Genomic DNA, 22,840 nt, shown 5'->3' with positions numbered 1-22,840 from the left:
TTTCCATATATGGTTAAGTCTAAAAATGACTAAAGTGATTTTCTGTCTTTCGCCAGATGTAGGTGGGAGAAATTGTTTAATTCATGTAGTTTGGGGCTTTACACCTCTGTGGTAAAACTCTTCTAGTGATTTCTGTAAAGATCAACTCAACAATATTTGCACGTATTGAGCGAAGGAAGGTTTTAAAGGGCTTTCCGTGTGTTTGTCTAGCTCTGACAGTATTTTTAGTAGTTTTAATAGGAAATGTAGGTGTCTCCTGCAGTCCTGGTGCCTGCATTGGGGCTGTTCAGAGCATTCCGCTTGCAGATCGATATCTCACCTCAGTGGTGATTTTCTAAGACGTGAGTTGGCCATATTTAGGTATATTTTCACAGGTGGAGCAAAATACATGTCACCCTTCAGCTTGAGCAACCGAGTTTGGGAAACATTTCCAATAACTACAGGCAGTGCTACAAGCCAGAATTCCATTAAAAATGTGTCTTTTGATTACTTTTGATAAATAAGGGGTTTATTGCAGTGTAAGGCTTCAAAATGAGCATCCTTTTCCTAGGTATCTGGACACTTCCATTTGGCAATGGCAAAGTGAACACTTTAACTATGAGATGTTTAGTTAGTGCCTGTGTCTAAAACACTAGAGATTCCACCGGGAAAAACACCTGGACTGTAGAATGAATTCTGTGGTATCAAATTAATGTGAGCTTGAATTTTAGCTTTTTTATCATTATTGTGATTAAAAGCAGCTCTGTCCTGGGGGGATTATCTGTTGTCTCAGCACCAGTTAAGCACACATTCTTCTCAGGTGGGTCATTCACCTCTGCTTCACCTGCTGAACTTGGAAAAAGCACAAGTCAGAAGCTGCAAATAGCAAGAGGCAATTAAATTACCTGCACCTGGCCTCACCAGGTTTGCCAATTGGTAACAAATGTGAACCAGCTGGAGTTGGGAGGGGAGAACAGTTGTGGGTTGGATACAGAATTCAGTTCTTCAACTGAACTCATGGAGGCTGCTCAGGAGACATGGTAAGCATTTGTTATGCTTATTTATGCTTAAGAAATATAAATTTTAAAATATTTTGCATTTTTATTTGATTTTAAATATTTTTTCCATTAAAAGGTACATGTTTCCCTACCTAGTGTTCGAATTTAGCACAGTGAAGTTGTAGTTAAAAGCAACGTTTCAAATGAGCAGCAGCTGTAATCTGCTGAGTGGCAATGACCGGCAAAGCCTGTGGCACAAAGGAGACTAAAAGGCGAGCAGTGGAAAATTCTGATCAGTATTGTTTTTTAAGTGCGTTTCTTTGATGTTTTACTGCTTACCCTTCTGGATTTTATGTGCAGGGTATTGGTATGTTGTCAGTGAATCCATTTGTTGGGTTTACCATGATGCTGCACAACTTTATCATCAGAAGTGCGGCAGAGTGTGGTGAAACCAAGGCTTGCTTTTTAATCCTTAATTATTTCTGGTTTACTTTTAAAAAACAATTATATTTAGCTGCTTGTTGTTTAACAACAGGCTATAGATGGGCAACGTGCCTTTTGTATGTGGCAGCTGGGAAATGAGAGAAATTCTGTTATGAAGTTTGGCATGTATGTGTAAAAAGACACTTGATACTTAAAATCTTGAGGTTGTGTCAGGCAATGCAAAGCGAGCTAACAACTGTTGTATTTGTTTTCATAACTGCGCTTCTTGAAAAATCATATTGTTTGATGCTTTATAGTGTAGGAATTTTTGAAGTTTTAATTGCTGGAAAGAAAGGAAAATAGATTTATAATATGTGTTTGTCAGAAACACTCGTTGAATTTTTAGGAATTCTATTTGCATTTCTGTTCTACACAATTAGGTGGTGAAACACCATTTCAATAACCTGGCAAGAGAGCTCACAGAACTGGTATTCATGGCCTTACCACTGATCCACTCTAGCTACAGCATTATAGACGCATTTGAATGTTAAGTATGGTTTCTATGTGCCGATGTTTTCTGCTCCAGTGTAAGATTTCTGTACAATCCTACAAGAATTGCTTTTCTGCTTCTGCTGGTTTTTAACCTCTAAAACACAAAGATGGCTTCTCCGAGAAGCAAAGGGAAACCCGAGCTTTCCACCGACTGCTACAAAATGGCATGGACAACTCTGTCCTCCGCAGTTCTTACGCAGCATGGTGTCTTGTTTTAGGTGAAGTAGAATTACGACTCAGGATTACAACAGAGCATAGCTGATCTCAGACACTTAACCATGCTGACCTGGAAGCTGGACTACATTTTATTGCTGCCTAGTAAAAGTCCTAAAACACGGTTCCTGTGTATGGGGCAAGATTCTGCCCTTCTTTGTTCTCAGAAGCCTGCTAGATTGTGCAGGTGAAACTGGCCACACAACAGGGGCTGTTGTAATGCAGAAAGTACACAAGTAAACTTAAATCTAATCCCTTCTCCACCACAGGGAAATTCTTTTATCCCCCTCAGGGTGAGCTGATGATCATCCGATGTACAATGCCGTGTATTTGAAAATAATGGGATTGCCAGTCTTGGCTTCGCGTTTCTGTGAGATAACGAGAAGTGTCAGCTGGCAGCGTTCAGAGGAGAAAAAAGCCTTCTTAGTAGCACTGAAAACTCCCCGTAGTCTAGGGCATCTAAAAATGAATGCTCTTCTCCAGCCACATTTATCATTTCTGCAGACGTCTGTAGACTTCTGCATAAGAAGAGTCATCGTCTGCTTCTGACTGATCAAATGCAGCTCGGCATGTATTCCTTTGATTTATTATTGAATGAAGCTCTTATTCTTCCCGACTTCTTTCCATTAAAGTGCTTAAACTCAAAAGGTTGTATGGCGGGATTGTCATGAGAAGAGCGGCTGAGCAGGATGCAGCTCTAACACCATGCCCTCACCGCGCTGCGAGAACAAACAGTTTTCCTAGGCTTGAAATTCTGACTTCTGCTAATCAGTTGAAGGCAAACCTATGCAAACAATATTATTATCCCAGTGTGAATTTTTTAAGAAGAGCTGATGAGTGTTGTTGGATTGTACAACTTGTTGTGTATGTGAATATACCCAGGGATTTTCAACACGGCGAGATGAAACCTCTTAAACTGAAAATTAAAGTGGGAGTGATCCAGAAAAGTTATGACACTGGCTGGGTTTTTTCCCCTTGTTCTCTATAAGATTTCCTATTTCTTCTTGACTCTTCTTCTCTGGGCTTTTTGGTTATTTTTATCACATCTTCCGTATTGTATTCCTTTTGTAGCTCCCTCGTGATTCCTCTTTTTTAGCTGGATGTATTGTCTGTCCAGTTTCCAAGGCTTTCCTCCCATTTCGTCTCTTTCTCGGGTGCTTCTGCAAATGTTTTGACTTGTGCCGTGTCTTGACTGATGTGCACAGTTATAGCTATATTTGCTGATGACTACAAAAAGTAGAGTAGATCCAGGAAATCCCAAAGCAGTTAATTACTGCATCAGCCTCGGGAAAGAATACTTTCAGCTGTGCTGTCAAGCATAGGACCCATCTGCAGCAACAGTCGTACAACTTGATTGACGTCATTGTGCTGCGGGCAACTAATTAGTGCACGGATATTTGCTGTTCAATGCGACCACCGGTTCTAGAGCTGTTGGCTTAATCTTTGCCTGAATTATGATTGCGTCTGTGCATTTGGGAGAAAAGGCACAGCTACACTCAGTCCATTTTTAGCTGTTTCAGCCCTAGAGTGTGGTGAAATCAGAAGAGTAAACGGTTTGATTACAAGCAGCAATGCACAGTTGGTGTCATCTGTTCTGACTGCACTTTGATATTTCAACAGTCAGACTGAAATAGGGTGAACACAGGAAATAAAGGATGCTACAATATGCTACAGTGGCCATGATTTCTTAACTTGTGGGTTTTATCTGATGTGTAAGTTGTATTTTTCATCACAGTGTTCGGACTGACCATAAAATTTTTACAAGAGACAAACGTGGAAGTTTGGCTAGTTTCTGGTGAGCAATACTAAATTTACAGCAGGCTATACCTTGTTTTCTATGGACTGAAAAATCATTGAGCTAACTTGATAGCATTTATGTTGCTGGTTTTATCTCCACATTCTAAACCAAGTAACTACTTGATGTGTTACTATTCATTTTATTTCAAAACATTTTACATTGTCCATTTCCCTATTATAGAACAGAGCAATGAGCAAACACCACGCTGAACTAAATACAGCTCTTTGCTGACCCTCTGTAGTACATTTTTCTTTACAACTGTTTGATTCAGCTCCATGTTACTGATTGTGTCAAATCCCACTGCCATGCAGCAGGAGGTTGTCGAGAACCCCTTTGGCTATCTGAAGAGCCTATATTCCCCCTCCTTTCTAATTTATAGCTGTGGTAGCTTCTTGCTCTGTTTCTACCAAAAAACCTATTTCAGACCAGAAAATGTCCCTTGGCTGTTTTGGCTAAACCCCACTCATCAACACAACTTTTCCAGCTTATTTTTGTTCAGCAGCATCGCTGTGCTTCTCTCAGACCCTCTCTTTCCAGTATAGCTTTAGGTCTTTCTTGAAAAAACACTCATACCATGCTACATATGACAAATTTGCAAGCTCTTCATAGTCGTGTCATTTTGGGGGTTATTTTCGGATATTGCAGCATGCTGCCATCATCATTACGAATGCAAATATAACTAGACTCAGATGGAATGTCTGTGTATACATGTGAAAGCTGAGGGGGAAAACTGGTACATGGTAGTTTAATTTCAGAATTGCACAACGGGGTCTGTTTGGTGTAGTGCGGCTAATAAGAAACACTGTGTATTTTTCCCTGATCACTTGTTGCTCAAAAAGAAACAATTTATGAGACGTCAACAGTTGCTTATACTTACCTTTCCATGTCATTAAATGGGCTTTGGAGAAAATCTCCTAGGACTTTTCACTGGCAGAAGCTCGGAGTTGCAAAATATCCATGAGATAAATACGAAATAAATATGCGTGAGGAAAAAGGCATCATTAGAGAACTGTGTGAGCTTTGTGCTGCTGCAGCCGTGTGTGGCGAGGAGCCACGGTGCTGTCGGACTGTGCTGCAGTGCCCTTCCTTCAGTGTACACATGCATGTGAGTGTAAATCAGCGCTGGCCTTCGTCCAAGTGCAGAGCACTTTGGCTCAGAACCTTACACTCTAAGAGGTTTTTTCCTCTTGCTTCTTTTCCTGTCTGTTATTGGGGAAATTTTAATCAATTGATCAAAAGCAATTCAGTCTTTAAGCCTGGCCTGACACTGTGACCCCTCTGTAGTTCCACAGTGGAGCGCAGATTCCACGCTCGGCTAGACTGCTTGCACAGCCTCGCGGGCCTGATCTGTCAAGACGTCTAATGAGTGCTGAGCAGCTGAAGAAGCTTTACTGAAATGAGGTAGAAGAACTCCATAGGCTTGAATAGCAAACACTGGCACAAAGAGCAGGTCAGCAGGAATTTCCCAGAGATAAAGAGTGATTTTAGAGGGGCAGGAATGGTTATAACTTTGCATGCTTCTGCCACCATTCTATCCATCCCACAAGATCTGGAAAGTTGTCAGAAATAAAAGCCTTGTCAAAATGCCCCTTGCTTTCCCAGGGCACCTCAAGTATACTTTAGCATAACAGCAGCAATTAACGTGTGTGCTTCAAAGACCTTTATCAAGCCCAGCCGAGCTGTGCATCTGCTTCATGAATGATTAAACTTAGGGCGGGTTTGTGGGCAGGACCAGTCGTGAGTGCCAAGCCTAACAGGGTGATTTTCAGTCGCAGCCTGCAGTGACTTCATTTGGAGCTGTAGGAGTTCGCTTCCTCCGACGAGCAGATGGAAGCTGTCTGGGGTGGGCCACCGCATCCAGCAACTTGTTCTAGGGGGGAAGGCAGGGCAGGATGATGAAGAAATGCTTGAAGCTCTAGCTGAGTCACTCTTCTTCCTACACATGGAGTATGGAAGGGGAAAACAAGAAGTAGGATAGTTAGCAAGAATTCAGACCTAAAAAATGCTTTATTTCCCAAATGATCTTAAAAATATATATCTGTACTCGTGCTGCTCTGTGTTACGTATTGCCACATAAAAATCAAGCCAATAAATTACAATTTTGTCAGTGCCCTTACTCAGTAGTGTTTCCGTGAACGTTTATATTATTATTTTTGAGGACAAATATATTCTGTACTTGAGTTGTTTGCAACAAGTGGTTGGCAATATTTTGTATATTTAAAAGTATTATCACAGCTATACGTTCACATGTGTAAAAAGTAATTCAGTTAAATGAGTGTGTACTTTCGTTGTATTACACATGCATATATATATATGCACGCACACAGAGTCCGCGGTCACAGAGTCCTAGACCCCCCTTTCCTTCCTGTGTTTCCCTTGCTCCTGCAGGTCTCCACGTTTGCTTCCACTTAACTGCTGATCTTTATTCCATTGCTCCTTTTAATTATGCTTGGTTATATTCTGTGTTGCATTCAGAAACAGGGATCAGGCTGCATCTTGCCTTAATTTTGCTGCCAATATTGCTCTGCTGTGCAGTGAGTTACAATCTTCCCTCTTGACCCCGCAACTCAATTTGTTCAGTGAAATGAGGAATTCCTGCGGGAGCGTTTGCGTTCAGTGCGGTGAAGCAGCTCTGTCCTCAGCCCTGGGTGAGCAGCCAGACCCCGCTGGGGACCTCCTGGTGCTCAGCAGGATGTGCACAGTGTCACTTCTCCCAGCTCTCTGAACGAGCAGCGCAGAGCAGAAGGAGGCAACCAAGAGGAAAATACCTACTGGCACGTCATGGCATATTTCAGGGCAGGCTTGCAGCTTCTTGAAATGCTTTCCCTTCCGAGATATTTTCTGCTACAGAGAAAAAGTATTAAGAAAAAACGCGGTTGTGTTATTTATCTGTCTGTCATTCAAGAGCAGCACAGTCAGTGCCCTGAGTACTTTGCAACAAGTTTGACCTAAATCCTAAGAAAAGACCCACTATGTTCTGCTAAGCTGTATGTTTTGTGGCAGGTTTTGAGCAAGAAAGCACCAATTCTCTTTATTTTTGAAGAGAATTAAACGTAGTCAGACAGTATCTGTATTGCTATGGAATTTGATTTTAAATTCACCTCGCATTCCTCCCAAATCTTCATTATCATTATATAGCATTGTGTTATATAAAACTGCATAATTCTATAGAGGTTTGTCTAAACACGGAAGTTATTCCAAATTTAAACCAGTATGAATTCGAAGTATAGAATAATTTATCTGTGTCTAACTATCTAGAGCTATTTTAGAATAGCACTGAATTTGCAGACTGCTTTAAGGCGCAGAGCAGCCCCAGCACTGAGAAGGAATTGCATTGTCAGGAGATGGATGCCAAGTCCATCTAACACAGCGATTTTCAATCACCACATTGACGTCATGCAGAACTGGAGGTGTTTGCTTCCTCTTTCAGAAAACGGTTCTTGTTTGTCAGGTGGGACGTTCTGGAAACTAGCTTTAGTTTGTATGGAAAGTGTATTAGCTTCATGCATATTAATAAAAGGATAGCTAATAGGATGGATATAAAAAGATTCAATTTAACAGGGCATTCTTAGTAGAAAACCTACCTTGAAAAATTCTGCCCTCAAAACAATAAAAGCAAACGTTGAGCCTTTGGCTGCTGCACTGAAGACGTGTTTTGACTACCTGATAAATAGGATAGTGCAGTGATACATTTAAAAGACCCAGAAGAGTGAGTTTTAAACTTCCATCTCTTGTCTGATACGCCATTTCAAGATCTCCGTGAACCTGTCAATGCCGTATGCATGTATTAAAGAGAACAGAAGTTGCTTTCTTTTTGCAGCGTCAGGGAACAATTATCTAATGCAAGTAAACTGCTGTGAGCCAAAATGCATTTTTACTTTGATTACTTTAGACTTTCTTGATGTGTTTCAGTATCTGGAATCATAGAAATGTCTAGTTTGGAAGGAGCCTCTGGCGATCATCCACTCCCACTTTCTCATGAGAGCACATCCTTAGATTATGTTATCTGGGGTCCTGTCAGGCCAAGTAAGTCTTGAATCATTTCCAGTGAGGGGGATTCTACCACTTCTCTAAGCAACCTGTCCCAGTCTTTCATTCTTCTTATGGTGAAGATGTTTTTCTTGTATGCAGACAGAATTTCCCATGAAGCAACTCATGTCTCTTGCCTTTTGTCCTCTCACCGTGCGTCCTTGAGAACAGAGCAGCTCCACCTTCTCTGCGACTGCCTGCGGGCTCCTGGGGGACCCTGAGCATCCTCTCCTTGGAACTCCTTCTCCTCACCTGTCGTCAGTTCCCCCATCTCTTCTTTGTCCTTCCCAGTCTTCCATTCTTTCTAGCATCTCTAATTCTCTGGTTCCCTTACTATGTGCTTTATGAAGAAAAACAGTTTTATCCACAGTTTGGGAACAATTTAAATACAGAAATTACAATTTAATATTAAATTGAATTGTACAATTCAGCTACTTGAAGTAGTTTGCATTCCATATCTAAACTTTTCTAATTAGTTCCATCTCAGTTTTAAACTTGAGATTGGTATTGTATCTCTGCTACAGAAATAAACAAAATATTTATCAAGAAACAAATACTTTTAGTCCCTTGAGATTCTAATGGGGTTATAAAAGAAAAAGAAAATCTTGGAGCAGGATATTATTGCAACAGAGAATGCGGAGGTAGTAAGAGTTTACCATCTGGCAAGGCCCCCAGACCAGATGGATCCTCTAATGACTTTTATAAAGCATTTCATCAGACCCTGCTGGAATACAACCGGCATCTTTAATTATCCTAAATGAACAGGGTTCCAGCCTTGGATGCTAGATTCAGAATTGTTGATCTTGGAAGAGAAGGGAAGGAAAAGGACACGTTCTCTGAAATCTCCTCTTCCTAATAGACCTTTTTATTAATAAGGTGTAATGTTAAGAAATTACCTAAAGTATATTGGTTCATCTGAAATGGACAGTTTGATTAAACAAAGTGCCTATTGAGGCACTTTTATTAAAGACATTTTTTGCAAACGCATCAGCGTGCTTTTGGAATTGGCAGTTAGCTTTTGCACACACACAAGCTTTGGGCTGCGCGGAAGAGCGGAGTGCCAGGAATCCCCTTCTCTCTTTGCCCTGGCTGGAACGAAGGGCCCCTGCGCTTCCCAGTGGCTCCTCTGCCTCTTGCCGTACACGTGCGTCTGCTCCTGGTCCCACAGAGAAGGTCGAGGTGTGCGGGGCAGCGGCTGCCACCACCAGCACACAGAACCAGCAGCAACTGCTGCCGCTCTTGTCCTTTCCCGTTCCACCCCAGCTCTTTAGCAGGAGAGCGGTCCCTGCTCACCTGTCCTCAGCGATAGTAACGCCTTTGCTGGTGTGATCTGATTATCACAGTATTCCAGTATTTTCCAGTGATGTGATATCATTGGAAGTGCCTTAGATACAGGATAGGGTGTTTTGTTAGAAAGGTTGAAGAAATGCACCCAATGGTTCAAAACACAAGCAATGAATTCTTTACTCGTTTTAAAAGGCACAGAACCTGTGCCAGCAGGAAATCTGAAGACAGAAGTGACCCATACTGCGGGTGTATTGTGTAGTTGTGCATACCTTTTTATATTTTAATTCACAACAAACATGTGAATCATATGTCCAGGTATCAAACAATCACCAAGATGTCTTGCTGAAGTTGGTCTCGATTTCGTTACTCCATAACCCCCGCTGTTCTGTCTGCCAAAAATAAACACTTGGTTATCTAACAGCCAGACTGAACGTAGGCAGTCCCAGTGCATTGGAAAGGCTCTTAGCGGGAGATGCGTGTCCTTAGCAGTTCTGAAAAATCAGACTGCTTGTTTAGGTGCCAAAAATTGATATTACCTCCTAATTTTAGTTTCCCCACTAGCTGACTTTGTGCGTCAAAAGGGGTAAAACAAATATCAGATACGTTCAGTACAGACATATTTATTTTGTAGGAAATATGTTCTTGTTCTTAACCTTATATTCAGGAATGGAAATACAAAATGTAAAATAGGAAGTTCTAGTATGTGAAAACCAAACTGTACAATACAGTGGTAGATGTAATTAAGCTGCAGTTCTGTTCTAGCAGTGATATAGATTAGCCCAATTTATCTTTTCCATCTGTTTTTTCTTATCATTCAGGAAAAGTTTTCTAACTTAATTATAGGTGTCACAGTTAAGTCTGGAGGAGTCGTCCCTGATTCCCCCTAGAGGTTTAGAGTTGAGCTGAACTAGTTGACACCCACTATAATGTAGAATCCAGGTCTGTGAAGGAAAGGAGGAATGAGCAAGTGCAGGAGCAGGTAAAACAGTTTTACTGGGCGTTGTGCTTAAATTGTTCTTTTTGCATGAATTGTTCTTTAATGTCAAAAAAACTGAATATGTAAGGTTTTTGAAGCTTCCTAAAGTTTTTTTCATGAATTCTTCTTAAAAAATAGTATTGTCTTCTCCTGGGATAGAATAAGCTAAGCCATCTGTTCAATGTCAATTTATCAAGAGCATATTTTTCCTTATTCCACCTGTAGCTCATGTACTCTGACATTGTTCAAATTTCCTGGATAGCCATGTAAACCTGTCTTTTGTATTCATAGTACCTTGGGGAGGGATTTTTATTACTAGATCTTCAAAGGAGATCTTTTGGGTTTAGTCAAAGAGAATACCTCAAGGGGGCAGAGGTAGCTTGAAATAATAATGTGTAGAAAAGAGTTGGGCACAGGAATGTTCTGAACGCTGGTGGAGTTGATCAGTGAAAACCAGGAAACAGGTTTTAAAACACTGGCACCTTTCTTGGATTTAAGTAGCAGAAATACAACTGAATGTGTCAGGTTTTGTGCAAAGTACTATTTCTAATTGGCTGTTAGAGAAAATGAGGTAAACTAAGAAAGGTACAAGTAGATCTTAAAATACATATATATCATTGTTCTTCAAATGTAGGAGAAATGATGTATTCCTCTGTCTCTTCTGAGTTTATCGTCTTGAAACATGTAAAGGTGAGAGGATTTCTTGTGTGTGCAAAATATCCAATATTCAGCCACTGGTCCATATTTCAGAATATTTGGTGTGTAAAAGAGGGTCGAATTGTAGAAAATCATCCACTGACTTTATAAAGCTGTGAAAGACTAAGATGAAAGACAGCTTAGCCATCAGAAGTATTCAGAAATGCTCTAGTTATGTTTTCCTTGAATTTTCTAGTTAAAATATTATTAAATGCTAAATTGTATTCTACTCTAACCGTGTCAGTCTCAGTTTAACATTGTTTTAAGACAGAAGTCAATGGGGTCGACTGAGTTTTGAAGACAGTTGATATGATCATTCCCATAAATGAAAAAGGAGCTGAGAACTAATGTTGCGTTTAACTTTTTACATTTTATACTCTATTACTGATTCAAAAAGTGTGTTATAACTTGAACTGTGTCTCGTTTCAGCCTTGCGGTTCACCCGGATAAAACTTTAGTAGCTACAGGGCAGGTTGGGAAGGACCCTTACATCTGCATCTGGGATTCCTACCGCGTGCAGACGGTGTCTGTTCTGAAGGACGCGCACACGCACGGGGTTGCCTGCTTAGCTTTTGACTCGGATGGCCAGGTTTGTGCATCTTCTTTCTCTGTGCTTTGAATTTAGTTTGATTTCTGATTCTAGAAGGTATCACAGAACCACAGAATGTTAGGCACACTGAAGTGTTTCATATGCTTAGGTATATGACAGTGATACTGACACTTGTATTACAATTAATTTTTTAGTGCAAGGACTGCTAATACAGTTCTTTCAAAGATGTTTTTGAGACAAAAATCACAACCTACCATTCATGTCAAGTCGAGGCATTGGGTATTGGACAAATAGCCGTAAAAGAAATGAACCTGTGTGGCTCAGATGTAACAGCTTCGGCGCATCCTTGTCCCCTGCTGTTAAAGGGTCAGCTCCTGGCAGCGTCGTCCCAGTCCTGCAGCTTTTTTGGCAGAGGAACTCCAGTAATCTCACTGCCAAGAGAGTCTGCTTGGCCGGGGCACACAGTTAATTTAATTGAATAGTGGGGTTAGGACACAGAATATGTGGCTTTGTATAATGGGATTAGATTACATGATATTTTGAGACAAAAATTTAAATATAGGTAAATGCTGGGCTATTCAAAGCTAAACACACTGGGTTTTTTTCTCTGAAAAACATTCATTTGTGAATGAAGCAGGAGGAAAATAGATCTACAGTTTGCATAAGCTTGAGAAATCTTTTACATTCATAACTTTATAAATATCTCTCTATGCAGTTTTGCTATTATTGATGTGCAGATGAGTTTTCTGGTGTAACACTGTGGTCGTACTTTATAGCTGGTAGTTAAAATATTTTTAGGAATGCTTGGATGAGCTGATACCTGGATCCTTGCATAGATCCGTATTGGTTTTTGTATGTGCTAGTGCACATACAAATTGCATCCCCATAGGGCAGAACTGCCTTTGGATCATTTTCTTAAAATCATGTACTAGATGGTTAGCTGTCTGAGAAGTGATTTATTATCGTATTCCCAGCTGCTTCTCCACTGACCACACGGTGCTTTTGTTATCTTTCTGAGATCAGAACTGGCCTTACAATGTATAAAATGTATTCCCATACGAAGCAAAAGTACTTTTTATTGTGCATTATCGTGTGTATATTCAGTGTAAAGGTTAGACTGAAATGAAGAACACCGACATGAGCAGTTGCCTTTGACATGTTTAAGAAGCATTGGGTAACGAATTATTAAACAGCAGCGTGGATTATATTTCCTCATTAAAAATTGGAACTAGGTTTCTATTTTAAGCCTAGTTTTCAACCATCTCCCTCCCCTTCTCTTAAAGCCATTTCCTCTGAAATCTCCTGTGCCAGCTCTAATTAAGGAAAAAGGTGTTCCTGGGAACTGTGGGAATGAAGAGTCAGATGAGAAAGTCCTCAAATCAACAGCACAGAATTTCTAATGCTCCAATATTTTAAGCTATTGTTCATTCAGAAATACCTGTTCTTAATTCTTTTCCTCGTTTTTAAGTGTGCAAGACTGGTGGATAAACTTTTTTTAAATCTATGTAAGCACCTAATGGGAATAGAGGCTGACCAAAGGGCCCCGACCGTGTGAGTTAGAGGCGGAGGCTCTTCTGAAAATCCTGCTGGGTGCCTTGTTGTGATTGAAAGCTGAATTTACTGCTGTGTTGACCTTGCAGAACAGTAACGTTCTGTTTCTGGAAGTGCTGGAAAAGTTGCAGTTTGTTCTGGAAATAAAATTTGCACAGAACGCTTTTATATCTGGAGAAAGACCAACGCTGGAAAACATAAATATGGATATCTGTCTTGGCTTTTCGCTGCTCTTTCTGGCTTTGCAGAAGAAGCTGCTGTGCTGAGCCAAAATGAAAGGGCATGGTAGAAAGACTCTGCATATTTGGAATTGAGAGCTGGCAGCAGCTGCAGTTTGTTTAGTCAGCGCACCCAGGGGAGCTGGCGTCTTGTGAGAGGACAGAACACACTGCACGTCCATGGCGTGCACCTTGACTTCTGATGCCTGCCTTTCATTCCTTTCTATTGGATGTCTGTTAATATCCAAAACAAATTCAACAGTCGCGTAAGGTATAGATGCAATAAGAAATGTATTCTTTACTCTGCTACCTCTGCCAGCTCTCCACTTTAGAAAGAAAAGTAGATGGAAGAAGAGCCCAGATAATTCTGCTCCTCTAGCTGAGCTGGATCCCCAGAAAGTCAGCGTGGCTTCCACAGCTCCGCTGTGGGGACTTACCCTGGCCCCACAAGAGTGCCACTGGCCGTCTCTGTTTGAGCCGAGTGAATGAGCTGTGGGTGTGTGCAGCTGGACCCAGCTTACTTGTCGCTGCGGTGTTCTCTGGTGTCATTTACCATAAACTCAGGAACTGAGAGTAAACAGAATTTGTTTTCTTTTATAATCTATGGAGAAGATCAATGTGCAGCAAAAATCAGGGGATAGCTTATATACTTCCTTTATTTTATCTACCTTGAACACCGCTTTCAATTTGGAGACAAATAGATTTTGAGTAAATTTCCTATTTTTTAAGTTATCTTTAGTTAAAACTGTGTTTTGAAAGTGCCACCCTTCACAGAATTACCTACAAATCTGATGCCTGTTATGTTGAAGTGTTTCACCAGTGTTATACAGTTCCATTTCTGCTCTGAGTTATTTTACATGAACTCTTTATGTGTACTTTTTATTAATGATGTGAGAAGGCCACTGCCGTAATACACACATTTCTAAGTGTGCCATTAGGTAGCAGTAGGCTTCTTTACCCACATCTCTAAATCTGTGTAGATTTAAACATAATTATTTGATTATGTGCATAAACTACTTGGCAGATATTTGCTTCTGGTAGTTCTGTGAACTCTCTGAACAGAATCCTGTCAAATTCTCATCCAGAAGGAGGACTAAAAGTGTTAAGTGTTTGAATCAAAAGGAAATGCAGCATGTACGACTTTGTTCTGCCAGCAGTGACCTTCCTCAATAGAGCTATGTTAAAAGAAGAAATAAATGTTTCTGAGTTTCTCCTGGTGCTTTCACTGCCCATCTACCCCACTAATGGCAATTTCCTGGCTGGTAGTTTGGTAGTTCCAGTTCAGGTCTGATGTTGCTCACATCATGAATCTGAAAGATACTGGAAGTGCTGCTGTGGTTTCCATGGTGAGGAGAAGGGTGTAAAAGAGGTGAGAAGCAGTTGGAATCGTGAAGGTTCCATGACGAATACCTTGTGTTTTGATCAGTACATCCAAACCCCTGGGTACATGTGGATTGCTCAAGGGCAAATAAAACTTATTTTGCTACAATAATAGGCCTTTCTCAAAATAAATATTTTTGTGTTGGAAACTGGCAGGAGCATTCTTGTGCTTTCACATATTTATTCTCTTTTTCCTTCGTTACCATACGTCTAATAATCAAGCATCATGTTCTTGGTTAAATGCAGATATTCAGTACACATCTAAGACAGCAAAAATTGTGGTGGATTTGGTTTTTCTCTTTTGTTTCCCCCGTTAATGCGGTATTGCTTCCTCCCTTTGCCGGTGGGATCTTGGTTGGTTATACACGATTCACCAGGCAGAGGTCAGGTGTTGCTTTAGGTATGCTGCATGTTGTCAACTCCCATGAAACCACAGTTTAAAAATATATCTTTCATTGCTCTAAAATAAAGAAATGTTGCCTTTAGCAACGTTGTTCAAACACAAGCGACGTGTGGGAAAATCCGTTGGTACGCATCTGAACTACAGTAAACTGATTTTTGAGCTGATCTTCTGTTAACTGGATTACTGTTGCTTTTCCTTAGCGTTTAGCTTCGGTGGGACTGGATGCCAAAAATACGGTGTGTATTTGGGACTGGAAGAGAGGAAAACTACTGGCGACAGCTACAGGCCATTCAGACAGGGTAATTGTATGAACGTTTACTGAATTTTGTCTGGGAGTTACTGAAGGCTTTTAAAAGTAATTTTTGTTTATATTGGGTCAATGCAAAGATAAATTTGATCATTCTGCTTGGCTTTCGAAGTATTGAACAAGGTAGTTATTTCTTCTCATTGTGCCAGACGTAACACAAAGCACTGTGTTACTAAGTGATAGATTCTTGAGCTGACTGTCTAGCAAGCCTAGGGAGGAAATATACTGTGTAATTACATGCTGATTAGAATGATTTATAGCTCTTTATATAAGATGTGAAATGCTAGCTCAGTGGGCAAAGATAATGTTCTTTCTGAGTATGTCAAAAAGACATTTTATCCTGAGGGAAGGTTTAATTATCTCCCTTTTATTTTTGCTTAAGACATTTACCTGTAGGAGAAATATAATTAGGATAAATATTCCTTTTATATCTATTCACTTCAGGTGAAAGATTGTAAAAATGTCAATAAACATGAGAACTGAACAGGTCTGAGTTTAGAAAATGATTAGGGATTAGGAAATGTTCAAACAGGTTTAGCATCAGCAAAATACCTCCCCAATACATATACGCACAACGTTGCGTACATTAAAATAAATTATGTACACATTCTGACAAGTTTTATCCATATTATGATATTATAACGTGTTTGACTGTTATAATTTTGGGTTATGATAATGTTTCACTACACGTGATGGAGTATTTATATATGCAAAGCAGCAGACTGAACCCTTCCTTGCAGCTTGAATGTACATACAGTCTATCCGCATCTTATGCATCATCTGAATAAATCTGGTACCTCATTTTTTACTTACAATGTTCTCAACAGAACAGAATCTCAGTCTTTAGTGTGCAGAAATCATCAAGAATTTCTGAAGGTGGAAGATCTTGTGTGTTCTAACAACACTTATATAAAATAGTACTCGAAGTACTGTAAATCCTGATGTTTATAAAGAAGATAAATATGTTATAGGAAGGCAATGCATCCTTGTGTACAAAATGAATGATGGGTAGGCTTAATATGCTCCTGAAAGCTGATTGAAATTCTCTTGTGACTTATACTTTATAGCCGAAGAGCTAAAAGCAGCAGAAAGTCCCATTGTCTTTCTCTACAGACGTATGTTTCCTGAAGAAACTACTGATTGTGGTAACCTCGTTGGTTCTCAGCTTGGACACTGAAAAGTCTGAAAATAGCATGTTGTTGAAAATCTGGGCCAAAACAGAAACTTTGTACAACATTTTCCATTTGGCATAATCCTGTAGTCATAGAATACACTATAAGTTTGTTCTGGTAAGGTATTTGGCACTGAGGTCTTTTGGTCATCAAGTTAAATTAGATACTGCATCTTTTACCTAAAGTAATGAATAAAGATAAATGTACCAATCTTTCTTCCATAAACTTGAGGGACATGACTTGACACCATAATTCCCATTTTATTTGAGACAGTAAATATTGTTTATTCAATATATCTTGGAGCTGGACTAGATTGGTAGTGTGAAGGCAGGACTGAGGTGTGTTGACAGATCGATGTGAGCAAGCCTGCGTATTTGCCTTAATCTTGATTTCCAAAGAGTTCCAAATTTACCTAAATAGTGTTCTTCCATTTTTTGTTGTATGTTGCAACAGAAATGATGCCTAAAAATTGGTATAAACAGAACCTAGATGCAATTACTGTATAATTTAAAATATCAGCTTACTGTATCTGTTAACAGATATTTGATATTTCCTGGGATCAGTATCAACCAAATAGAATCGTCAGCTGTGGAGTAAAACACATAAAGGTAAATAGATTTTATTGTTTACTTGTTAAAAGGTAAATAAATGTCCCAAAAGAAATTTGTCCTTTAATATGATGAGGGTTCTTACTATAAGGCAGTTTCTATTTTTCTTTATTTACTCTGAAGATTTTAGCAAAACCTTTTTGTTCGAAAGCAGTTTAGATGTTCAGCAGTGACTGAGGCGCAGATCAACTTAGCAAGCAAGGTGAGAAGATCGTTTGGTGTAATTTTCATCATTACATGCTTGTAATTATGGACTTCTCTGCCCCCTCCATCCCACGTAAATTGTCTCAGAATTGTCTCAGCCTTTAGTGATTTCTCCCATCGAGCATCACAAGGGGTCACCGAACAGGTCTAGGAGGAGCTAAGTATGAATTGAATGAGCTGCTATTGCAGAGATTAGCAGGTGAAAACGCCAGCGCCCCACTATTTGATCCCTCTAAGTCACCTTTTCTGGAGGCGATTTAAATATGAACACAGGTATATCCTATAAACTTAGGATAAAACATTCTCATACCTGTGAAAAGCTTAGAAAGAAATCCTTTTGTTTGCCAGTATTCCCTGCAGGTTTCTATTTTTCTCCGCTCTCATCAAAAGCGCTCCTAACAGATGGCAATTATTTCACATGACTGGGGTGGGAAGAGCTTTAAGTAGAAGTTTAGGAAACCAGTTAATATTTCTAGTTCTGGTTACTGAGAAGCTTGTGCCCTTAAAACCGCCGTTGCTTTCAAACTGTGGGTGGTTTTGGCAGAAGTGATACCATCTGTTGTATTCTGCAAGCTGCTTTCCAAAACCTGTCTTTGTTTGGCACCTGTATTCGGATTTAAATGGCCATAATTACTCTGAACATACATAATACCAGGCAAAGTAAATACATATAGACAGAGGCATGCCAAAAAACACACCAAAAAAGGGAGAGGGGAGGATTCTTGTGTGATCCCCTTGAGTGATGCTCAAACAGCAGTCTGTGCGCTTGCTGTTCATTGTAAGGCTGTGGGAATGGGATCATTAATTTGCAGTGAAGGAAAAGAACAGCTCTAAAGTAATTGTACCACTTTGGGAGCTGGGACTGATACTTGGGAATAGTGCCATTTATTCCTTTAGCGTTTCCGTTCTGTTGGCTCGTGAAGCTGTGGCGAAGCTCAGGAGCTAAGGAAATAGCACCGAGCTCAGGATGCTCTCGAGTGGACCCATTTCCCACCACTGCGACCTGCTCTCTCGCCCTTCTCCAGGGAACCAGAAGTGAGGCGAGGGAATGTTTTACCCGCAGAATGAAAGCCCTGGGGGAAGCATTCCCACTGCCTGCTCAGGAATCCGTTTGTGTTAAGAGGCAAAAGGAAAATTAAATTGAAGTAGAAGTAGAGAAGGATCTGAAATAAAAATCATTGATCCAAGGATTTTTTGGAATTCAGCTTTATAGGAATTTTATAGGAGTAAGTACAAAGAGAAAGACCTAAAAATCTGGCTTGTAGCCACAAAAAGATGTAGTGGGAATGAGATAGACATGATGGATCTATGTCAGCCACTTCAATGTTCCTGTCCGGTCTCTGCAGGTATCTCTCCAGCATACAAGGGACTGCAGAGTGTAGATACCCCAGCTGGGAAAGACTTGAGCCAGCAAGTCCCTTTGCGACTGGCCTGCACCACGCAGATCTACTGTTCTGCTCTGCGTGTGTCCAGGACATCCTGGTGCTGGCAGGCCTGGATATTTCAGCAGTTCTCATACACTTCTAATTGAAATTCTCTTTATTTACTCTGCCTTACCTGGAATTACATTTATTTAAAAAAAAAAAAAAAGGCACTCTGAACTGATTGAAGGAGTATGATATTTCTTGCCTACTGCTAGACACCCTTCTCAGGCAAACTTTGTATTCTCTTGACTCTTTTCTCTTCCCCAGTCAGCCTCACATTCTTTTTTGCAGAATGTTTCTGTGTAGAAAGTCACCATCCCACCCTTGGGGAACCTGCTGCTCTTGCAGTCAGAGCTGGTTCACGTACAGGTGTTTGCAGTCTCCACGCAACAGATGGTTTCTCAGTAAATGCGACTGTATTTGAGGGACTTGCCTCCTTCAGTGCACTGGGCAGAAGTGTCTCCTCCAGGCACATACGTTCTTTAAGGTCACGTATTTTATTACTTCAGAACTGTAGCTGTGTTTTAAGCTTTGCAGACAGGAGAGATGGGATGCTCCTGGCCTTAAGAAGTGTGCGTGCACATTGACAGATGCCACCCAGCAAAACATGAGGAAAGACAGTGAGGTAATGAAGAGGGGTAGTGTAGCCATAGTGAACCAGAATTGTGCCTCGCTTTCTCAAACAGTTTGACCGTTTTGTTTTGTTCTCAGACTTCCTGCATTTGCCTGGGGTTTTCCTTGCTAAGTGGGCGGTTTGGGACTAACAGGCATTCCGATAGGACTACAGGAGTCACTGCCGAGTCTGTAAGGATGGACATCTGAGAGAGCTGCTCACTAAATGAAAGAAATCTGCAGAAATTTTTCCTAATATGCCATTTATATTTCACAGTTTTGGACGTTGTGTGGAAACGCACTGACAGCAAAGAGAGGAATATTTGGTAAAACTGGAGATCTCCAAACTATCCTTTGTTTAGCATGTGCAAAAGAAGATATCACGTACTCTGGTGCTTTAAATGGGGACATCTATGTTTGGAAAGGGCTGAACTTAGTCCGCACAATTCAAGGCGCACATAGCGTAAGTTGTGTTTTTAATGTCCGTTTCTGAAATGAACTGTTAGTTGAATTGAAAACTTCCTGAAGGCTTACCCATAAAGATTTTCTTCTGTTTCAGGCCAGAAGAATGTCTAAGGCTGTTGATCAATTAAGAACTTACATGTAATCTGATCCTTTGTTTGCGTGCTCTCAACAGATGCTGTAATAGCTGCAGAACTGCTGTTGGCAGGAGTGCTGATGCTTACAGCATTGCTTCAACTGAGCAGGCTAAACCTAAAGTGAAGTTTCTAAGCTTCAGTTATTATCAGTTTACCCAAAAATAATTGGTAACCAAATGACCTTATTTTAAATAGAATTTTACCGCTGCTCCTGTTTTGAATATGGCTAGTGGCATTCTAGCATGGGGGTTTTGGAGAAAAGGAAACAAGAGTATTTTCCTTAGAAGAGCGATATGAAATCTAACAGTTGTTGCTGTAGTTTTCTTCTAGAACCTTTCTAGAAAGAGCACTGCAAACCCAACAGTTTTTTCTGACCTCCCAAAACCGATTGTGTGGCCAGTGCATCAAGTAGTAGCTCTTCAAATGAGATCTGAGTGTTCAGGAAAGTAATTGTTATTTATAGAAGTAACCCCTAATTCAGGAAGACAGTCAGACGGAAGTCAGTGGGGCATGTTACCCGCAGAACTACTGTGTCGCTGCCAGGCTGTGGTTATGTGCGACTGCAATAACACAGAAATACCTTTGGCAAACAGTAAACCCTGGTAGCACATTGGCAGAATTTTATTTAGATTCGTTAGAATGATTAAATACAACCCCCTTCTATAGAACCTGTTCTGTTTCATCCTTATAAATTATGGGGTTTGCCATGGTTAATAGCATTCTCTTGCCCAGTTTCTAATCTCCGTGTAATCAATTGTTAGAAATACTAATTTATTAAGACATCGGACAGGACCACTTTGAAAACAGAGGTCTTCACTTCATGGTATTAATTTCCATGCAGTTCAACTTGTCTCTTGACTGAGAGGTTTTCCTACTAAAGTACTGAATCAGCAGGCGTCCCGTGAGCTGTTCCAGTGTAGTGCAGCACAGTCACCAAAAATGAGGCGTTTTCAGAAACCAAGAAGAAATTCAGACTGTAAGAGAAGCTTGTCTTTCAATTAAGAGAATGAATTGACACTCTTTGAGTTCCTGTCAGATTCCAAATGATGTCTGAACTGAATGCATGAAAGAATGTCTCAATCATCTCCGCACCTGTAAGAATATTTGTATTGCTTGTTTGCTTGTTTTTGTTTATTCTGGGTAGCTATTTATTTTAAGTGTTCCATTATTTATTTAACAGTCCTCGTAATGCTGTTAACTAGACCAAATTTTAAGTTCTGCCAATAGACTATATCGCTGCTATTTGTATAAAAATTCCTACATTGATCGCCGAAGTGGGAGCACTTGAAATAAAAGTATCGCCTGTGTTTGCTGGTTTGCTTTCTGGATGGACACCATTTTGCTGCCTAGCAGTTTCTAGCCTTTAACAAGAGTCTTTGCAAAACCATTTGCTTTGTGTGTTGAAATTGATTGTAAAGAACTTTAAAACTTGTTATGCTGTTGGTTAACAGGCTGGAATTTTTAGTATGTATGCTTGTGAGGAAGGTTTTGCCACTGGAGGGAGAGATGGTTGCATTCGGTTATGGGACACTGATTTCAAACCAATTACTAAAATTGATCTCAGGGAGACTGAACAAGGATACAAAGGTAATGAGCTATTACTTTAATGGTTTTTCACACATCTAGATAATGGATTATGACACAATTTAATCTGAAGCATAGATGTCTCTGCATACTGCTGATTTTTTACTTAATGACTGTATTTACTTTTGAGCTGTGTATTCCCTTTTTTCTCTGACAGTGATGTAGCCTGAAGAGTTTGCCGTGTTTCTCAGTATAAACAGAGGGATGCTTATAGTTGCTGCTACCCACCATGCAAATACCAGAAGATACGTGAAAACTAATTAAACTAATTAATTGCAATTCATGTAATTAATTGAGGTTTCTGGAACCTGATATTCAAAGATGCTGAGCATCTGAGCACTCCATTAGGCTCATTGGGGATGGTAGCACTTGGCATCTTTAATAGAGAGAATGCTATTAAATTCTTGACCATCATATTTGTTCAATCTAGTCATGCTTCCTATGAGCTTAGTCATCACTTTATTTTATTATTAGACTCTCGGAGCACTTTTAATTTCCATAGATCATAATGACACTTGATCAAGATCTTAGTCTTCTGGGAATTCTACACATCCACTTGGATTGTGAGTAGAGCAGTCTGGTTTGAAGGAGGTTTTATACACGTTTGGCCGCCAGCTTTGTAGTGGTTCATTTCCCCAGCTCCTTAGCTTATGTATTTAGACCTAGTTTTCGTATTAAAATTACCATTGGAATTGTCAAGAGGCCACTGAGAAGGATAACTTTTCTCTTCTCAATTGTGGATATTTTGGCCTGTGCTCTAATATCTGTGCTCTGTTTATTATTTGTCTTACTTAAGCGAGATTATAGACTTGTAAAACGCATAGGTTTGCAATCTCTAGGCTCATCCAAAAAGCAAACTTAGCTGAACGCTGCTCCACCCCTGTGCCTTTTGGAAGGGTAACTCCCTCAACACCAGTGTCAGCTACACTCAACCACTGCTGGTCCCTTTGCTCTGTAGTTCTGGCTTTATGGAGTTTTTTACAACCAGACCTTATGAGCATTTGCAGCATTTTTGATCCATTTAGAAATACTTTCTAAAAATTGTGGAGAATACCAGTCTTGCAGGCAGTCTGTTCCTAACAAAATCAGAATAACGTATATGAGGGGTGACAGAGAAAGCAGTGCTTACACGTGAAACATGCGTCTTCAAGCTCCTTGGCTCTTTGTGAAGCGATTCTGGGAGGGAGCTTTCTCCCAATTTTGGTGTTCTTTCAGTGTGATACAGCTGTTGCTTGCAATGTTCCTGTTGCGTCTCTGTCCTTTCCTGCTCTTTCTGG

General features: G+C 40.2%; 1 protein-coding gene across 4 annotated transcripts in view; it reads left to right on the top strand.

The window, feature by feature from the left end:
- Window positions 1-22,840, top strand: part of EML6 (EMAP like 6) — a 91,464-nt gene that overhangs the window by 21,020 nt on the left and 47,604 nt on the right. For 3 of the 4 annotated variants that reach the window (XM_065059953.1, XM_065059954.1, XM_065059955.1), the window contains 5 exons: window positions 11,381-11,540; window positions 15,254-15,352; window positions 17,072-17,140; window positions 19,658-19,843; window positions 21,431-21,566. In XM_065059953.1, coding sequence (XP_064916025.1) covers window positions 11,381-11,540; window positions 15,254-15,352; window positions 17,072-17,140; window positions 19,658-19,843; window positions 21,431-21,566 — 650 coding nt within the window. Of the gene's footprint in view, window positions 1-11,380; window positions 11,541-15,253; window positions 15,353-17,071; window positions 17,141-19,657; window positions 19,844-20,011; window positions 21,074-21,430; window positions 21,567-22,840 lie in introns of those variants that run through there. The other variant, XM_065059956.1, reaches the window with a different exon arrangement.

The sequence above is a fragment of the Columba livia genome, chromosome 3, assembly GCF_036013475.1.
Source record: "Columba livia isolate bColLiv1 breed racing homer chromosome 3, bColLiv1.pat.W.v2, whole genome shotgun sequence".
Taxonomy (NCBI): Eukaryota; Metazoa; Chordata; class Aves; order Columbiformes; family Columbidae; genus Columba; species Columba livia.
The sequence above is the reverse complement of the archived record's forward strand: the minus strand, read 5'-3'. Positions and strand labels throughout refer to the sequence as shown.